Genomic DNA, 16578 nt, shown 5'->3' with positions numbered 1-16578 from the left:
TATAAGCACATACTCACCTTTTTTTTTTCCTTAGAAGAAAGCCCTAAAGTCCTTTGGTGATTGATCCATATCCCTTTTCTTCTTGCTAGCTTATTATACCTTAATTGGAGGGAATAGTTTAAGAAAATGAGGAATGGAATGTGTTAAATAATAGATTGAAGCATATGAGAAAGAAGAAATGGAAGAGGGAGATGATGAAGGTATAGATAACCATTTTCATCTATATACTAGGTAAATGAATTTTTTTTAACCTTTTTTAGAGATTAAATTAAGGATACTAATGCAACATTTTTTTAAAGTTACCCAGGGTTATTATTCAAACTTTTGAAGTTTATCAATAGTGTTTTTAATTTTTTTTAATTTAAGATGATTATTTAAAGTTTGAAATTAGTTGATAAATATTTTCTTAAAAAATACTGAACCAACACCCCCTGAGTGACCAGCTAAGTCAAACTCCAACATGTTTGGAGCTAACAATCGTACTAGGAACCCTATCTTACTTAAATGTATATATATAATGTTTCGATCGTGCACTTCACCTTATCAGTTCACTCATTCCTTTCGCTAGAGTTCATGAATATTTTCTATAATTTAGCATTAATTTAACTTGGACGAGAGTGATGAAAAGGAGTTTCCAAAATGCAAACCCATGAATGAAACACTAAACGAAGCTTAAATATTTCATTAGTTAAGAGCAAAGTAAAAAATAAAAAAATAAATCATTGAATATCGATAAAGGAAACACAGACCCCCCCACACCTTAGAAAAGATTACCAATCTTTACGCAGCATATTGAATAATGAATAGCTTTTCATCAGAAGCGAAAATTAGATTTCTAAGTGAAAGAGCGTTTCGTCATTTCTTTCTTCTTCAAATCATACGCTTTTCTCCTCCTTTTCTTTTGGTTTCTCTTCGCTTTTCTTCTCTTCTGCTGCTGCAGTTGTTGGCGCCACCGCTTCCTTCGGTGGCTCTGCTTTCGGCTTCTCCTCGGCCGTCGTCTCACTCGAAACTTCCATCACCGGAGCAGCTTCCTTCTGTAAAATGAGGCATAATATTTAGAGTTATTTCGATATGACATCCCAGCTATTCTATCATTTTTATTACTCGGGCTCAGACCCAATTAGTTAATATAACTCAAAAAGGAAATTACATCATAAAATTTCAAACACAAGATCTCCTGCTATTAAAATTACATCATGAAATTTTCAAGCTATTAAAGAGATTAAGAGTAAACCTCAACGAGCAAGGAGGCGAGAGACGGGGGCTTCTCCTCCTGGACGACAACTTTCTCATTGTCTTCCTTCTTCTTTTCATCGTTTTGATCGATCTTCTTTTCCTCTTCCACGACCTGAACTTCCTCGGTGTTCTTCACCATGTCATGATCAACAGGTTCGGGTGCGGGGATGACAAGCATGTCATCGGCTTTGACCTTAGGCTTGGTAGCGCAGGCACCCATGATATATATGAAAAACAACCGAGGAAGAAAAAGAAAGTGAAATGAAGTTCTTTCCCTCTTGTTAAGGAGAGAAAGAATGGAAGAGCAGAAGAAAGAAGAGAAAGAAGACAAATGAGAGATTTTGGGATTGTAATTGGTGTGGTTGGGCAAATGTCTAGAAGCCATACAAAGCCTTTTTATACTTATGACATTGCTTCTCGTTTTGGAAAATGGTTGAGAATAATATATTTAGGAGATGGGAGCCGTTGAATTGGTAAATATTCATTAATTTCACTTTCTATTGTTTTTCTTTACTATATTGGGTGGCCTTAGCTGGCTATTTTCAAATCACTGCGGTTAATTGAAACGATGTCGTACAATATAGTGTGGCCTATTGGAATTCCATCGCGGACCTATTCTTTAATTTCTGGAATTGATTAGATAAATAGCTAAATTTAAGATTAAAAAAATTGGTTACATTAAAAAAAAAATCCTTAATCTTTGTATTTTGTGTAAACAAAATATTCTTAAACTTTCCAAAACTTTGGAACATATTCTTAAAACTTTCAAAAAAAAAAAAATTCTAAAATATTTTTATCATTAGTTTTACTTAAAACTATTAAGGACACATTTCACGTGCAAATTTGAAATTTTAAGCTTGGAAAAGCTAAGTCTAGGAGTTTAGCCTAGTTTTAAGAAAATTGTATTTGGAGGATAAATTTGGGAAGTATCGGTTTTAGAACCTTGTATTTGGGGTGCACGCTTAGTAGGCTTTTACATAGCTTGACTTGGATTTAGGGGATTTTTTGGACCAACCCAAAAATTTGAGTTGTTCAAGTTGGCTACCCGAATGATCCAAATAGGATCTCCAATCTAACCTAACCCAATCCAATCCTTAAATTTCGGGTTGGTTGGATTTGATTGAGTTGTCGGATTATTATTTTTTTTTCTTTTTTTATTAATTTAAAATATTTAAATTTATGTACAATACATATTAATAATTAAAATTTCATAAAACTCAAATATATATCAAATACAAGATATTTATTACAAACTTCATTGAATATATATATATAGTATTAAAAATTCAGGTTGGGTTGGGTCAACCCGAATTTTTAAAAATGTAATTCAGATCTATCCCAATCCAAAAAGTATAAAAAATTCAAACCAACTCAACCTTTAAAATTTGGGTTGGTAGTCTGAGTTGTTCGAGTTTTCAAATCATTTGAATATTCCTAATGCTTAGGGAGTCTGAAAATGAAATGTAAATTTATAAATCTTAAATTTAGGAAATACTTTTTGTATTTAATCAATAGTTAGATTTTATTATTTTAAATTTATCATCTTGATTGTTTTAATATAACTAAGTTTAAAATAAATTAATTTTCATATTTTTCAATTTTAGCTAAATTCAAATTTACAATTGTGTTTCTCATATTTTTGTTAATTTAGATTGGCTAACTTAAATATGAAAAAAAAAATACTTATTTTGGGTATTCTTTTACAAAATGACTGTGAAAAATGAAATATATATATTTAATTTGTACATCTTTTTGTTATTTTAAATTGGCTAACTTATATGTAAAAATAAAAAAAATAAAAAAATAAAAAAACCCTAACGTAAACAGAGTATTTTGGTATCTTTTCTAAAAATGACTGTGAAAAATGAAATACATATTTTAATTTCTACATATTTTTGTTATTTTAAATTTAGCAACTTAAATATGTTAAAAAAAAAAAAAAAAAAAAAGACTAATGTAAACAAAACACTTTGGGTAGGTTTTCTAAAATAAAAGACATAGATACTTTGAAAAAATTATTAATTTTATATTCAATGATCATATCATTAGTTTAATCGATATGATTAATCAATTGTATACTTCATTTAAATTAAGTCTCATTTATAGTCAGATAAAGATAATTAATCATACACCTTCAACATTTGAGACGTCTTAGGATAATTTTCTTTAGACTTAATTAATTCCGAATGATACATTATCATTCTTTGTAAAGATGCACATATAATATTTAACAATAATTTTGTAAATGTAAGATGTTTGAATCAAATTTAACATTATGTCTTTAAAATCTCAATTTTGATTAAAAATATACCAAGTCATTCCAAATCACTCATTTGAAATTGATAAGATAGTTAAACGTCTTTTATGCTAGATAGTAGATTGAAATTTTACATTATTCACGATGAGTAATATGCCACCAACATTAAGTATGAGAAATATTCACTTAGCAATGAATGATTTTTCATTTTTTTTTTTTTTTTTTTTTGTTAAGTCACAGGTTATGATACTTTTATCAAACCTTATATTCAAATATTCTAATTGTCTAATTTATTTCTCAAATGAAGTATATATGCAATTTTGCAACCTTCTGCATTTGATCTTTGAAAATAAACTCTTTTGATTTATTTTTATAGATGCATTTTAAGATTCTTTTTATAAAAGAAAACATTTATTTTTACATATCTTATGTGCAAGATTGAATTTTGTTGCCTAAATACTATTATGACAACAAGTGAGAAGATTGATGCACAAATTTAATTTCTCTCGAGTTTCACCATTTACCATGAATGTTACTTTGAAGATGTATCTTCTTATCTACACATGCATGGCTCTTTTGTAGATCTATTCATATCATATGGATTTTACCCCCATTAAGAAAATCTAAAAATTCAGACTAAGATAAAGTACATAGATTTCATCTCGAGTTTCATGACTTTGACCTATTAATCATTGTCAACACCCTTATTCATACTTTGAGGATAATAAGTCTTCAACTTTCATTTGTTATCTAATATGACAATTTTGACTTTAATTAAATAAATGTTGAGTCATCTCATAACTCTTCCATTATGATGTAGGCTTATCTCGTTTGATTAGCATTCATTTAATGGTCAAATGTATATAAATAATTAATAACATTTGTGAACTATCTAGTGTTTTTACTTGGAACTAACTCATCAACCCTATTTAATCTTATCAAAGGATTGTAATCTTTTATTTGACATTCCTTATAAGAATGATATTTTTCATATAAATACCTTATTTTATTTGGGATTGGATAAAAGACTATTTTGTTTATCTTTAAGAATAGCCTACTCTAACATGTCTTTGAACATGCATATTTCTTTTGGATTTGTTTTAGCAAGCATGCTTAGCATTTGTAAATATCGAAGTGTTGCAAATTAATGAGAGTGTATTTACTATAAATTTGAGAAAACTATCACCTTTTCTTTTTTCTTTTTTCTTTTTTGAATTATTATTCTTTCAAACAAACCTTACACGTTGCTCTACAATACCATTCTCTTATGTTTTGGTCAAGTTCGACTCGCTAAGACTAGGCCCAAAACAAGCCACAATGGGGGTGGTCACCTAGGCCTACCTTGGATGGCTCGTCTTGGACTGGCCTTGCAGCCTTAACGTGCTGAGCTTCGTTTTGCCCACAATACTAATAAAATAACCTGACCACAATTAAGCGCACTATCACAACTAACCACAAGTTTTTTTAGAAAAATAATAATAATAAATAAGTAAATAGGAATAAAAAAGAAAATACTAATTAATAAAATTATTGTAAACTTGAGCAACACAACAGAAATACAGATATCAATAAAATATAAAATCAATATAATATAGTATAATAATAAAATAAATTAAACATAATATATAAATAAAACAAAATAAAATAAATTAGCAAAATATAAAACAAGAAATTTCTCAACTTTCTCTAATTTTCATGGAATTTGTCCAATGTGTGTCTTCCAAAATCCATTAAATGCCACTATTTATAGGCAATTTGGCAAGTAAGAGGTGAATTACATGGACACTAATAATGTTTTGTTGAGACAGACAATACTTTGGGAAATAAGGGCAGGATACATGGTCAATGAATACTAAGCATGAGCATTCCATGATGAGTTACGCTCAGTTACCAAATTCTTTTTGGGACATGCAGTTGAGACTACAGCGTATATTTTGAACATAATTCCCTCGAAAAACGTTTTTGAAACGTCTTACGAGCTCTAGATGGGACATAAAGAAAATTTACATCATTTCAAGATTTGGGATCGTCCAGCACATATGTTGGTGTAAAATCCTAAAAAGTTGGAACACCGCTCAAAAGTATGCCTATTTGTAGGCTACCCAAAAGAAACAAAATGTGGTTTCTTTTATGATCCTTAGGAAGATAAGGTATTTGTGTCGAAAAATGCTATTTTCCTGGAGGAAGACTATGTAAAGAATTATCAACCTCACAGTAAGCTAATAATAGAAAAAATATCCAGAGAAACAACAAACGTATCAACAAGAGTTGTTGATAGAACATGTCCTTCAACAAGAGTTGTTGATAGAACAGGCCCGTCAACAAGAGTTGTTGATGAAACTAAGACTCCACATCATTCTCAAGAGTTGAGAATGTCTCGTCATAGTGAGAGGGTTGTGCAACTGCTTGACCGGTACATGGGTTTAACTGAAACTCAACTCATCATGCTAGATGATGGCTTAGAGGATCCATTGTCTTTTAATCAAGTAATGAACGATGTGGACAAAGACTAATGGATTAAAGCCATGGACCTTGAAATGAAATCTATGTATTTCAATTCTATCTGGAATCTTGTAAATCAACCTAAAGGGGTAAAATCCATCGGTTGTAAGTGGACCTATAAGAGAAAACGAGACCAAACTGGTAAGGTACATACCTACAAAGCTAGACTTGTAGCAAAAGAGTTTACCCAAAGAGAGAGATTAGATTTTGAAAAAATCTTCTCTCTAGTTGCCATGATAAAGTCTATTAGAATACTCTTGTTCATAGCTACATTTTATGATTATGAAATATGGAAAATGGATGTGAAGACAACTTTTTTGAATAGTATCTTGAAGAGAGTATCTATATGTCTTAACCAGAAGGGTTTATGCAGCAAGGTTAAGAGCAAAATGTTTGCAAGCTTAATTGATCCATTTATGGATTAAAACAAGCTTCTAGATCCTGGAATATGAGATTTGATGTTGCAATCAAATCTTATGACTTTGAACAAAATATTGACGAATCCTGTGTATACAAGAAGATCGTCAATAAAATTGTCGCTTTTCTGGTGTTGTATGTTGATGACATTCTACTCATTGGGAATGAGGTAGAATATCTAGCTGACGTTAAGAGATGGCAAGTTTCACAATTCCAAATGAAAGATTTGGGAAAAGCACAGTTTGTTCTTAGAATCCAAATAGTTTGGAATCGCAAAAACAGAACATTAGCATTATCTCAAGCATCTTATATAGACAAGATGTTGTCTAGGTATAAAATGCAAAATTCCAAGAAATGATCTTTACCTTTCAGGCATGGAATTCACTTGTCTAAGGAACAGAGTCCTAAGACACCTCGAGAGGTTGAGGAGATGAATCAAATTCCATATGCATCTGCAGTTGGGAGTTTGATGTATGCAATGTTGTGTACTCGTCCCGATATATGCTATGCGGTAGGAATTGTCAGTAGATTTCAGTCCAATCCTAGTCATGACCATGTTGGGTTTTATGTCCTAAAACTCATGGTTTGTAAACATTAGAACTTATTCTGAGAATTCGATAAAGTTATTGTTGAATATATTGTTTTTTAGAAATTCAATAAATCTAATTCCCTTGACTATTATATGAGTACTTGAACTTTATGTGGAGACATACAAGTGGATCAGGTTCGAGTAAATAGTTAAAATGATCTATAGTATATGAATAAGGTTGGGTACCTTATTCTGGTAACACTATTGGATGCGGTCTACTCTGTAGTTATTACAAAGAGTTATAAAGTGCTACATACGTAGTGATCCTAATTCATGCATATTGAGACATGAGGAGTGGAGTGTCCTGTGCAAATGAGTTTTGTGCAAGATCGAACCACGAAACCTGTCACTCTTATTTTATAATGTTGTTTACTATTTAAGACTGACTATTTGACCTAGATAACTCGATCTTAATCCTGAGCTAACTATGAACTCCTGTTTATTCGGGATCACCCTTAGATTTACATAGTTAAGGGTTGGTTCAACAGCGTCGGCTCAATAAGACTCCCATTTCAGGGGTAAGACCGGATAGATAGCTGGGGTCATTGGGTGCAAGACGGAGTTCACACCTACCCGATTTAGGGATAAGAGAAAGGTCGTTCTCTTAAGTACTGAATCCAGGTCTTGAATAAGGGGCCTCCATCCTCTCACTGGGCTGAGATAGTTTGGTCTAGTGATTGGATCACAAACCAATTATTCATTAGAGAATCAGTAGGGACTTGAGGAATAAGACGTAATCTTTGGGTAAAACAGATGTTAGACCCAGCCTTTATTACGAACAACCTGTGAAGGGTCAACTCGTTGATTATGGTTAAATCATGTGGACATAATATATCTAGTGCAACAAGTGGAGTGACCCATTAGTTAACGAATGGGGATTAATTTAATCTAATGAGTTTAGCCAATTAATCTAAAATCGTTGGAGCCTATGATCTATAGGTCCGCGAGGTCCCCCTACTAGCTCGTAACGGACTAGCTCTAGAATAGCGTGATAAGTTAATTTGAAACATTCAAATTAGAATAAAGGGAATTAGTAATTATATGTTTAATTTTAGAATAAACAGAATAGGAGAATTTATATTTAAATATGATTTAAATATATAAAGATGGATATGTGTTAAAATTAATTTAATATTTGATATTAAATTAATTAAGTTTTATTTAATAATTAATTTATGAAATTAATTAAATTTTCATTTTAAAATCAAAATAGATTTAATAAAATTAAATTTTGATTTTTTGAGATAAAATTGAAAAATGAAAAGAAAACAAAACACTTAAATGGAAAATGAAGATTTTCCATTATCCATCTTTTGAAGTAGCGCACACAAGAAGCAATATCTTTGCCTTGTCTTCTCCAAGCATGAGCTATAACTCATGCAACTGTTTTCTTTGCATGTTGATCTGCAATATAATGAAAAGATTGGAATGAAAATCGGGCATGTAATTTGTATAGATTTTTTAGAGAAAAATTGGTTTGAAGAAAGAGTTCTTCAACTGATTTTCTGCAGTGAGCATTTCTTCTTCTACCCTTGATTCAAGCTTGTTTTGAGTCTCACAACTCAATCTAGAGTACCAAGAGAATAGTGGGGAAGATCTTGAGGTGGTCTACAATAAGATTTGGAGAAGATAGCAGTTGGAGAATGAGCTTTGAAGAAGTTCTACAAGAGGTATATCTTGAAACTCACTTGTTTCTGCAAAAGCATGCTTTATATTTTGCCAAAATTAGTGAATTTGAATGCTTAGATGATCCTTGTGCTTCCACTGTTGCTGATACAATCCTTCATACATTAACATATCTAAGTAGGAAAAGTAGGGTTCGGGGTTTACACTTCAAGATCAAGAAGTTCTTCATTATCGTTTCGAGGTCGAAATATATCTTTCTTCACATCTAATGAACGAATTTCCATTGGAATGTTTAATAGATGTGTTTTATCCATATAGAAACTTTTCAAAAAAAATTCTGTATAAGTTGACTGATGAAAAAATATCTCATCTGCTAAATGCTCAATTTTTAAGCCAAGGCAAAATTTTGTTTTTTCGAAATCTTTCATCTCAAATTCTTTCTTAAGATATTCTATTTTCTTTGAAAGTTCTTCAGTAGTTCCAATTATATTTAAATCATCAACATTTACAGTTATAATAACAAATCCTGACTATGATTTCTTTATAAAAACAAATGGACATATTAGATTGTTTTGATATCCTTCTTTCAATAAATATCCACTCAGGCGATTGTACCACATTCGTTCTGATTGTTTCAATCCATATAGCAATCTTTGTAACTTTATTGAATACAATTCTCAGAAATTTGATTTATATGTTTCAGGTACCTTAACTCCTTTTGTGATTCTCGTATAAATATTATCATCAAGAGATCTATATAAATATGTTGTGACTACATCCATAAAATGCATGTCCAAATTTTCATATACAGTCAGACCAATTAAATATCTTAATGTAATTGCATCCACCACCAAAGGATACGTCTCCTCATAATAAATACCAGATCTTTGTGAGAAACCTTGTGCAACTAGTCTTGCTTTATATCTTGTGATCACATTATTTTCATTTCTCTTTCTCACAAATACCCATTTGTATCCTACAGGTTTGACACCGATGGTCCAAAACCTGACATTTTGAAAGTGAGTTTAATTCTGCCTCGATTACTTCTTCTCACTGAAGCCAATCTTTTCTATGTCAACATTCTTCAACAGATTTTGGTTCAAAATCTATTTAATATCAAGAGTAACGTTTTACGCAAAAATGTTATCAATAATTAAATGAGTTCGGTTCCATTTTTTTTCTGTCATGATATAGTTTATTAAAATCTCATTACTATCTTTAGGTATTTCACTTTCCTCACTGGTCATGTCAAGGATTTCTTCATGGGTATTTACATCCTTAACCAAGTTTGTTTTACTATTAATTAATTTTCTTTTTCGAGGATTTTTAACTTTGAAACCCACTGATCTACCACGCTTTTGGCATGTTCTGGACTCCTTAGTGACAACTTGTTGTGTCGGGATATCAATTTTCGATGGAATATTTGCAGGTGGTATATGTGATTTAGCATCTGGTAACTGATTTGCTATATTTTACAAATTAATTATTTTATGAACTTCAAATTCACATTGATTTATATGGGGATCTAAGTGAGACAATAATGATGCATTCCATGTGATTTTTTTTCCAACTTCTTGATTTCTCCCCCTAATGTTGGAAATTTTATCTCATTAAAATAACAATCAACAAATCATGCAATAAATACATCACTTTCGGGGGTTCATGATATTTAATCATTGATGAGGAATCATATCCAATATATATTCCTAACCTCTTTTGAGGACCCATCTTAGTACGTTGTGGTGGAGCAATTGGAACATATACTGCACATCCAAAAATTCTAAAAAATTCTCAGATTGAAAATATTTGGCTCATAACCATAAGCTAATAGTAATGAAGAGTACTTATGATAAGATACCTAATGTGTACAAGTGATGCTGCATACAAAATAATATGTCTCCACACAGATGTAGGAAGCTTAGCTCTCATAAGCAATGGACTAGCAATTTACAAACTTTTCATGAATAATTATGTTAAACCATTTTGTGTATGAACATGAGCTACAGGATGTTCAACAATTATCCCAATTGACATACAATAATTATCAAAAGCTTGAGATGTAAATTCACCAACATTATCAAGAAGAATGGTCTTAATTGTATAATAAGGAAATTATACTCTTAACTTGATTATTTGAGCAAGTAATCTTGCAAATACAAGATTTCGACTTGATAATAAACACATATGTGACCATCTGCTGGATGCATCTATTAATACCATAAAATATCTAAATGGTCCATTTGGTGGGTTAATGGGTCCACATCTATCACCATGAATTCGTTCTAAAATTGCAGGTGATTCAATCCCCACTTTGACTGGTGATGGTCTAATGATTATTTTGTCTTGATAGTAAGCATCACATGATAATTCATTAGATTGAAGAATCTTCTGCCTCTTTAATGGATGTCCATTTGAATTCTCAATAATTATTCTCATCATTATAAATCCTTAATGATCCCATCGATTGCGCTAAATTGTAAATATGTCTGGATCGATGAACTTCAGGGTCATTGTTGCATATATTTCAATTACTTGTATATGAGTATAATATAATCCAGAAGATAAAGCAGACAACTCTTATAGTATACATTTTTCATATGAGACAGTAGATATGATATAAAGATACTCCATATTATTTTTTCTATCATCCTCGAATGATAACCATTGGAATGTATATCTTTAAAACCAAGTACATTTCTCTTTGATTGGCTAGAGAACAATGCATTGTCAATTGTAAATTTTGTTTCTCTAGGAAAAATAATATTTGTTTTTCCAAACCCTTCAATTAGGTTCACGAACCTGATATTGTATTGACTTTCCTTCCAGCATTGTCCGTTTGGAAAAATAATTTTTACTTGTAAGTATTGTATGTGTAGTTGCACTGTTTGCCAGACATAGATCTTCTTTACTCATTTTTTAGTCACCCAACATATGAAAATGATTTAGGTTTCTTCATTAAAAGAAAATAATTACAATAAGAAAAACAAAATTTTGAGTATACAAATGTTAACACCTACTAAAAGGAAAAAATATGGAGATGAATAAAAAAAAACAACATTAAGTCTAGATTTTTTCAAAGTTAAAGGAAACACTTGATGTTCCATCAATTCTGTTGATTTTCCCTTCAGGAGATTAAAATAAGTCTATCACATCCAAATTTATCATATGGGATGGATCAAATATGTCATTATTCTGGTATACAAAATTTGCTTCGATGTTTTTCTCTTCTTCCTTCAGGGATGCTTGATCTATCAACTAAGTGTTTGATGTACGATAGGTACGCGACCAATACCAAGTCATTCTGCATCGAAAACATTTATTTTCAACACTTTTTGAACTCTTATCTTGTGGAGCTTTTCCTTTGTGATTATCATTTGTGTGGTTCGTTTGAAATTTAAATGATTAGAACGACCATCACGAAAATAATAATTATTTCTTCCTTTGCCATGGTCACGACATCGACCACAACCACGTCCTTGACCACAATTATTATTGAAATTCAGAGCATTCACTTCAGGAAATGGTGTTGTTTTGGTTGGTCGAGATCCATGGTTTTTCATCAATAACTCATTATTTTGTTTAGCCATGAGAAGACATGAAATTAGTTCAGAATTATTTAAAACTTTTCTTCCGATATTGCTGCTGCATAAGCATATTCGAGACATGAAATGTAGAAAATGTCTTCTCTAACATGTCAGCATCAATAATTTTCTCTTTGCATAACAACAGTTTCAAACTGATTTTAAATAATGTAAAATTATAATCACTTACTGATTTGAAATCTTGTAGCCTCAAGTGCATCCACTTATAACAAGTTTTAGGAAGAATAATGGTTTTTTTTTTTTTTTTTATGATCATACATCTCTTTTAATTTTTTTTCATAAGATATAAGGAACTTTTATTGTAAGATACTCCATTTTCAATCATTCGTGGAGATAGCGACGAAGGAAAATCATAGCTTTTGCTTTGTTTTGCTAGAAGTCGTATTTTCTTCTTTAATAGTCTCTCAAAGATTCATAACATCTAAATGGATTTCAGCATCAAGATCTAATGATAAATAATTATTACCATTAATATCAAGGGCGGCAAATTCTAATTTTGTGAGATTTGTCATGACAACACTATCATAAAATATTGTATTTAAATTAGAAATTTAAATATGTAAAATAACATTAGATTTATTAATTATAACAAAGAGGGAAAAACCAACATACTTTATGACCTACCTTTAGCGAGGAAAACAATAGGAGCTCATGCTCGTATTGTACACTTGAGGAGCACAACGGGAACACAGATACCAATAAAATATAATAGTAAAATAAATATAATATAATATAATAATAAAATAAATAAATATTAAATTAAATTAAATATAATATATAAATAAACAAAATAAAATAAATTAGCAAAATGTAACATAAACAATTTCTCTAAATTCTCCACTTTCTCCAATTTTCATGGAATTTGTCCAATGTGTGTGTCTTCCAAAACTCACCAAATGTCACTATTTATAAAAAAATTTGCAAATAGGAAGTGGATTACATGGACACTAATAATATATAACGTTGTCAGACAACACTTTGGAAAATGGGGGTATGACACATGATCAACAGACACTAGGCATGAGCATCTAATGGACATCTATTATCATAATATTTATAATAAAAATCAGTTTTTAACATTTAAAATTGTATCAAAAAATCGAAATTGGGTAGAAAAATAATTTTCTTCAAAGAATAGTCAATAGATTATTTCTTCCAAAAACACAAACCTTGAAATTTAAGCCAATCTTTATTCTTGGGGGATTTCCAAAAGTAGAAAAATAAGGGAAACTATTTATACAAAATAGCAAAATTTTAATCTTCTTTGATAAAGGCTGATAGAAGCTGATAGAAGTCTATCAATGTCTTTTTTTTTTTTTTTTTTTTGTTATGTCAGTAGATAATGACATTTTTTCTATATGTGAAAATTTCTCTTATTCTTTTAACTTTTAAGTTGTGCCAGTGTAATTTTTTATTAAACAAAATTAGCTACTTTCAATTTTATATTTAATATTATTCAAGGTTCCTCCAAGTAAGACCCAAGGCCCACAGGCGGACTCAAGCCCAAGAAAAATTGGGAGGCAGTATGGAGAAACACATGGCTCAAAAGGAAAAAGTTAGAGCCTTAGATTTTTTGCCAACCATCCAAATCGGTAAATATATACCAATTGGAAAGTAACCAAGCGACGCTCTATTTGATGTCTTGTAGCCTCGAGCACCATAAAATACCCTGACATCACCAAAGTTATACGTAACCACATGCAGTCAGGGGAAGGGCGCTGTAAATATCTCATTTCGACCAACCCAAAGGGGAAGAGTGAGTAATCTTCCAATGAGAGCTCTGACCTTATTTTTGTGGGCTTAGCTAAACTTATATACTTCTCGTACTAACTTAGGCATCAGAGTGTGGTAGACTCGATACCACTTGGATACGATGATCTTTCACGAAGATCAGCTCAGTCCACAAAGGACCCGCGACAACGACAAATGCGTGCGAGATCCACTTGTGAACAAATATGTTCCAACTATTAATACTTAATTACTTTAACACTAGAGGATACTTCGACTGCATTAGTAAAAATTTATATAGGTTAATCTCAAGACTAAGAGTACGGACCGAATTAATAACACAAATTATATACACAAAAATTGGAAGCTCCATAGCATACTAGTGTTTTTTTTTTTTTTTTTTTAGTATGGTCAAATTCAACACTAATCTTTATAAATATTATGATTTTTTTTTTTACTTTTGAATTAGTTTATATTTCAACCAAAATAAATAAATAAATAAAGTAACTATCTCCAAAAACTCAATAATTGTAATGAAAAACACGAAAATTAAATTTTCTGAACCTAACCACACAAAATTAAAATTGGAATAATTATGGAATATGGCTAGGTTAGCTTCATAGCCTAACTTAATTGGTTAGGTCATATGCTTTCAACCAAAAATTTAAAAGGTTCAAAATATCATCTTACATGCTCTTAAATTAAGAAAAGAAAATTTGTAATTTGCCAAATTTCTGAGTAGGTTTTGATTTTTCACTAACAAGAAGTATGGAACTTTTTTTAAGGTTAAAATCTTATTTTTATCTACTTTGCGACTTTGTGTAGTCCTTTGTTGTTAATACGTCCTTAGTTTATGGTTAACTTTTTCAAAAAAAATAAGAAAATTTTATCTATTAGTATTTTACAAGTGTATCTTTGAATGAAAATTATTATTATTTTTTAAAACAGTTCCTGAGAAATTAATCATAAGGATTAATACTTAAATTCATTAAGAATACATACACTAATTTAGACATTCAAAAACTAAAACAAAGTTTGGTAATCATTTAGATTTGAAAACCAAACATATAAACACTTTTTCTAGTTCTATGTTTCTCCCCTTTGTTATCTTCTTTCGACCAGTCTATACTATATATAAAAGGAGTTATGAGGACAAAATATTTACATCTCTAATTCATATTTACTATTTATTACAACTATTCGAGTAGATTTGGTTACATACAAAGTGGTGGATTTTTTCGCGTATGGATGTTATCTAGACAATATATTTTTACGAACTCACGATAAAGTTATGTCACTACAAGAATTTTGGCCTTTAATGTTGGTTGAAAAAAGTGAAATCGGATGTATAATGTCGTTTTTGTTTTTTTTTTAAAAAAAGGGATTTTAATGTCGGTTTTAAACCGACATTGTAGGGTACCTTTAATGTCGGTTTTAAACCGATATTAAAGACCCGCTTAATTTTTTCCTCTTCACTTTCCCCCTATTTTCTTTTTCCTCTCATTCTCACACTTCCCTCCTCAACCCCTCTTCTTTCTCACTTCTTTCTTCCAAACCCTTGCCAATGGGTAGCGTAACTCTTACCACTGTGCAACCCGTGCAGGTCTGTCGTGGTGTAGATCTGGCTTCCATGCAGGTCTGTTCATCGTGCAACCCGTGCCACCGCACCCAATCACCCGGATCTGAAGTCGCCCAGATCCGTATACCGCCGTTCGTCGTTCGATCTGAAGTCCATATCTAAAGATCTGAAGTTCGCCGTTCGTCGTTCATCCAGATCAGTATGCTCCTTCTCTCTTTCCTCTTTTAAACTCACAGCAATTTTTGTTCTTATGTTACGCCTCTCAACTATTTGTGTAAATGTCTCACTGTTATGCCTCTCAACTTTCCTCTCAGCGCTAGACGATCGTGTAGACATGTGCGGATGTTGGACGATCGTGTAGGTGGACGCTAGACGATCGACGGTCGTGTAGGCAGGCGCTAGACAATAGTATAGCAGATGCGCGGGCGCTGGACGATTGTGTAGGCGAGCCCTGGACGATCGTCGATCGTGTAGGCAGTAGCTGGACGATTGTATAGCAGATACACGGGTGCTAAGCGATAGACTACACGATAACGCTACGTGATGGGCATGAAGGTTAGACGATAGTCGTGCTACGCTAGATGATGAGCAGACGCGCTGATTCGTGTGTTTGTCGTTCGATCAGAATTCCAAATCTGAAGATCTGAAGTTCGTCGTTCGTCGTTCGTCCAGATCAGTATGCTCTTCTTCTCTTTCCTCTCTTAAACTCACAGCAATTTTTGTTCTTATGTTACGCCTCTCAACTATTTGTGTAAATGTCTCAATGAAAGCCAACTACGGTTTTACTTCAATATGTCTTTCTGCACCTAGATTTGGGCTTACTTTTTATGTGTCTATGGCCTTTGAAATTCGATTTGATTAATCGTTTTGTTGTATATGATACAGTTGTTGAAGTATTGGCAAGAGGCGTTACCAAGAGTTGCTTCTGCGTTGGGTATGCGTGAGCAAAAGCAGTGAAAGTGAAATGTTGAGCGCAAGGCACCGGGTAGACAATCGTGTAGCAAATGGGTAGCGCTACACGATGAGATAGGCGATCATGTAG

At 31.7% G+C, this 16578-nt stretch overlaps 1 protein-coding gene across 1 annotated transcript; it reads right to left on the bottom strand.

Annotated features, from left to right (window-relative positions):
• Positions 1-754: 754 nt before the first annotated feature.
• On the bottom strand, positions 755-1589 carry LOC120077074. The gene is made up of 2 exons (XM_039030926.1): positions 1235-1589; positions 755-1034 (listed from the first exon to the last, which is right to left on the bottom strand). The coding sequence occupies exons 1-2, from the start codon at positions 1454-1456 to the stop codon at positions 876-878; spliced, it is 381 nt and encodes a 126-aa protein (XP_038886854.1). The 5' UTR covers positions 1457-1589; the 3' UTR covers positions 755-875.
• Between the last annotated feature and the right edge of the window lie 14989 nt (positions 1590-16578).

Source organism: Benincasa hispida, chromosome 5 (assembly GCF_009727055.1).
Source record: "Benincasa hispida cultivar B227 chromosome 5, ASM972705v1, whole genome shotgun sequence".
NCBI classification, from domain to species: domain Eukaryota; kingdom Viridiplantae; phylum Streptophyta; class Magnoliopsida; order Cucurbitales; family Cucurbitaceae; genus Benincasa; species Benincasa hispida.
Note: the sequence above shows the minus strand (reverse complement) of the source record. Positions and strands in the feature narration are given on the sequence as shown.

Bases quoted from the DNA above. Each gene is read 5' to 3' on its own strand.
- LOC120077074 (XM_039030926.1), bottom strand. From the start codon at position 1,456: ATGGGTGCCTGCGCTACCAAGCCTAAGGTCAAAGCCGATGACATGCTT. The intron at 1,035-1,234 runs GTTTACTCTTAA...CTCATTTTACAG, and splicing joins TCGCCTCCTTGCTCGTTGAG to AAGGAAGCTGCTCCGGTGAT.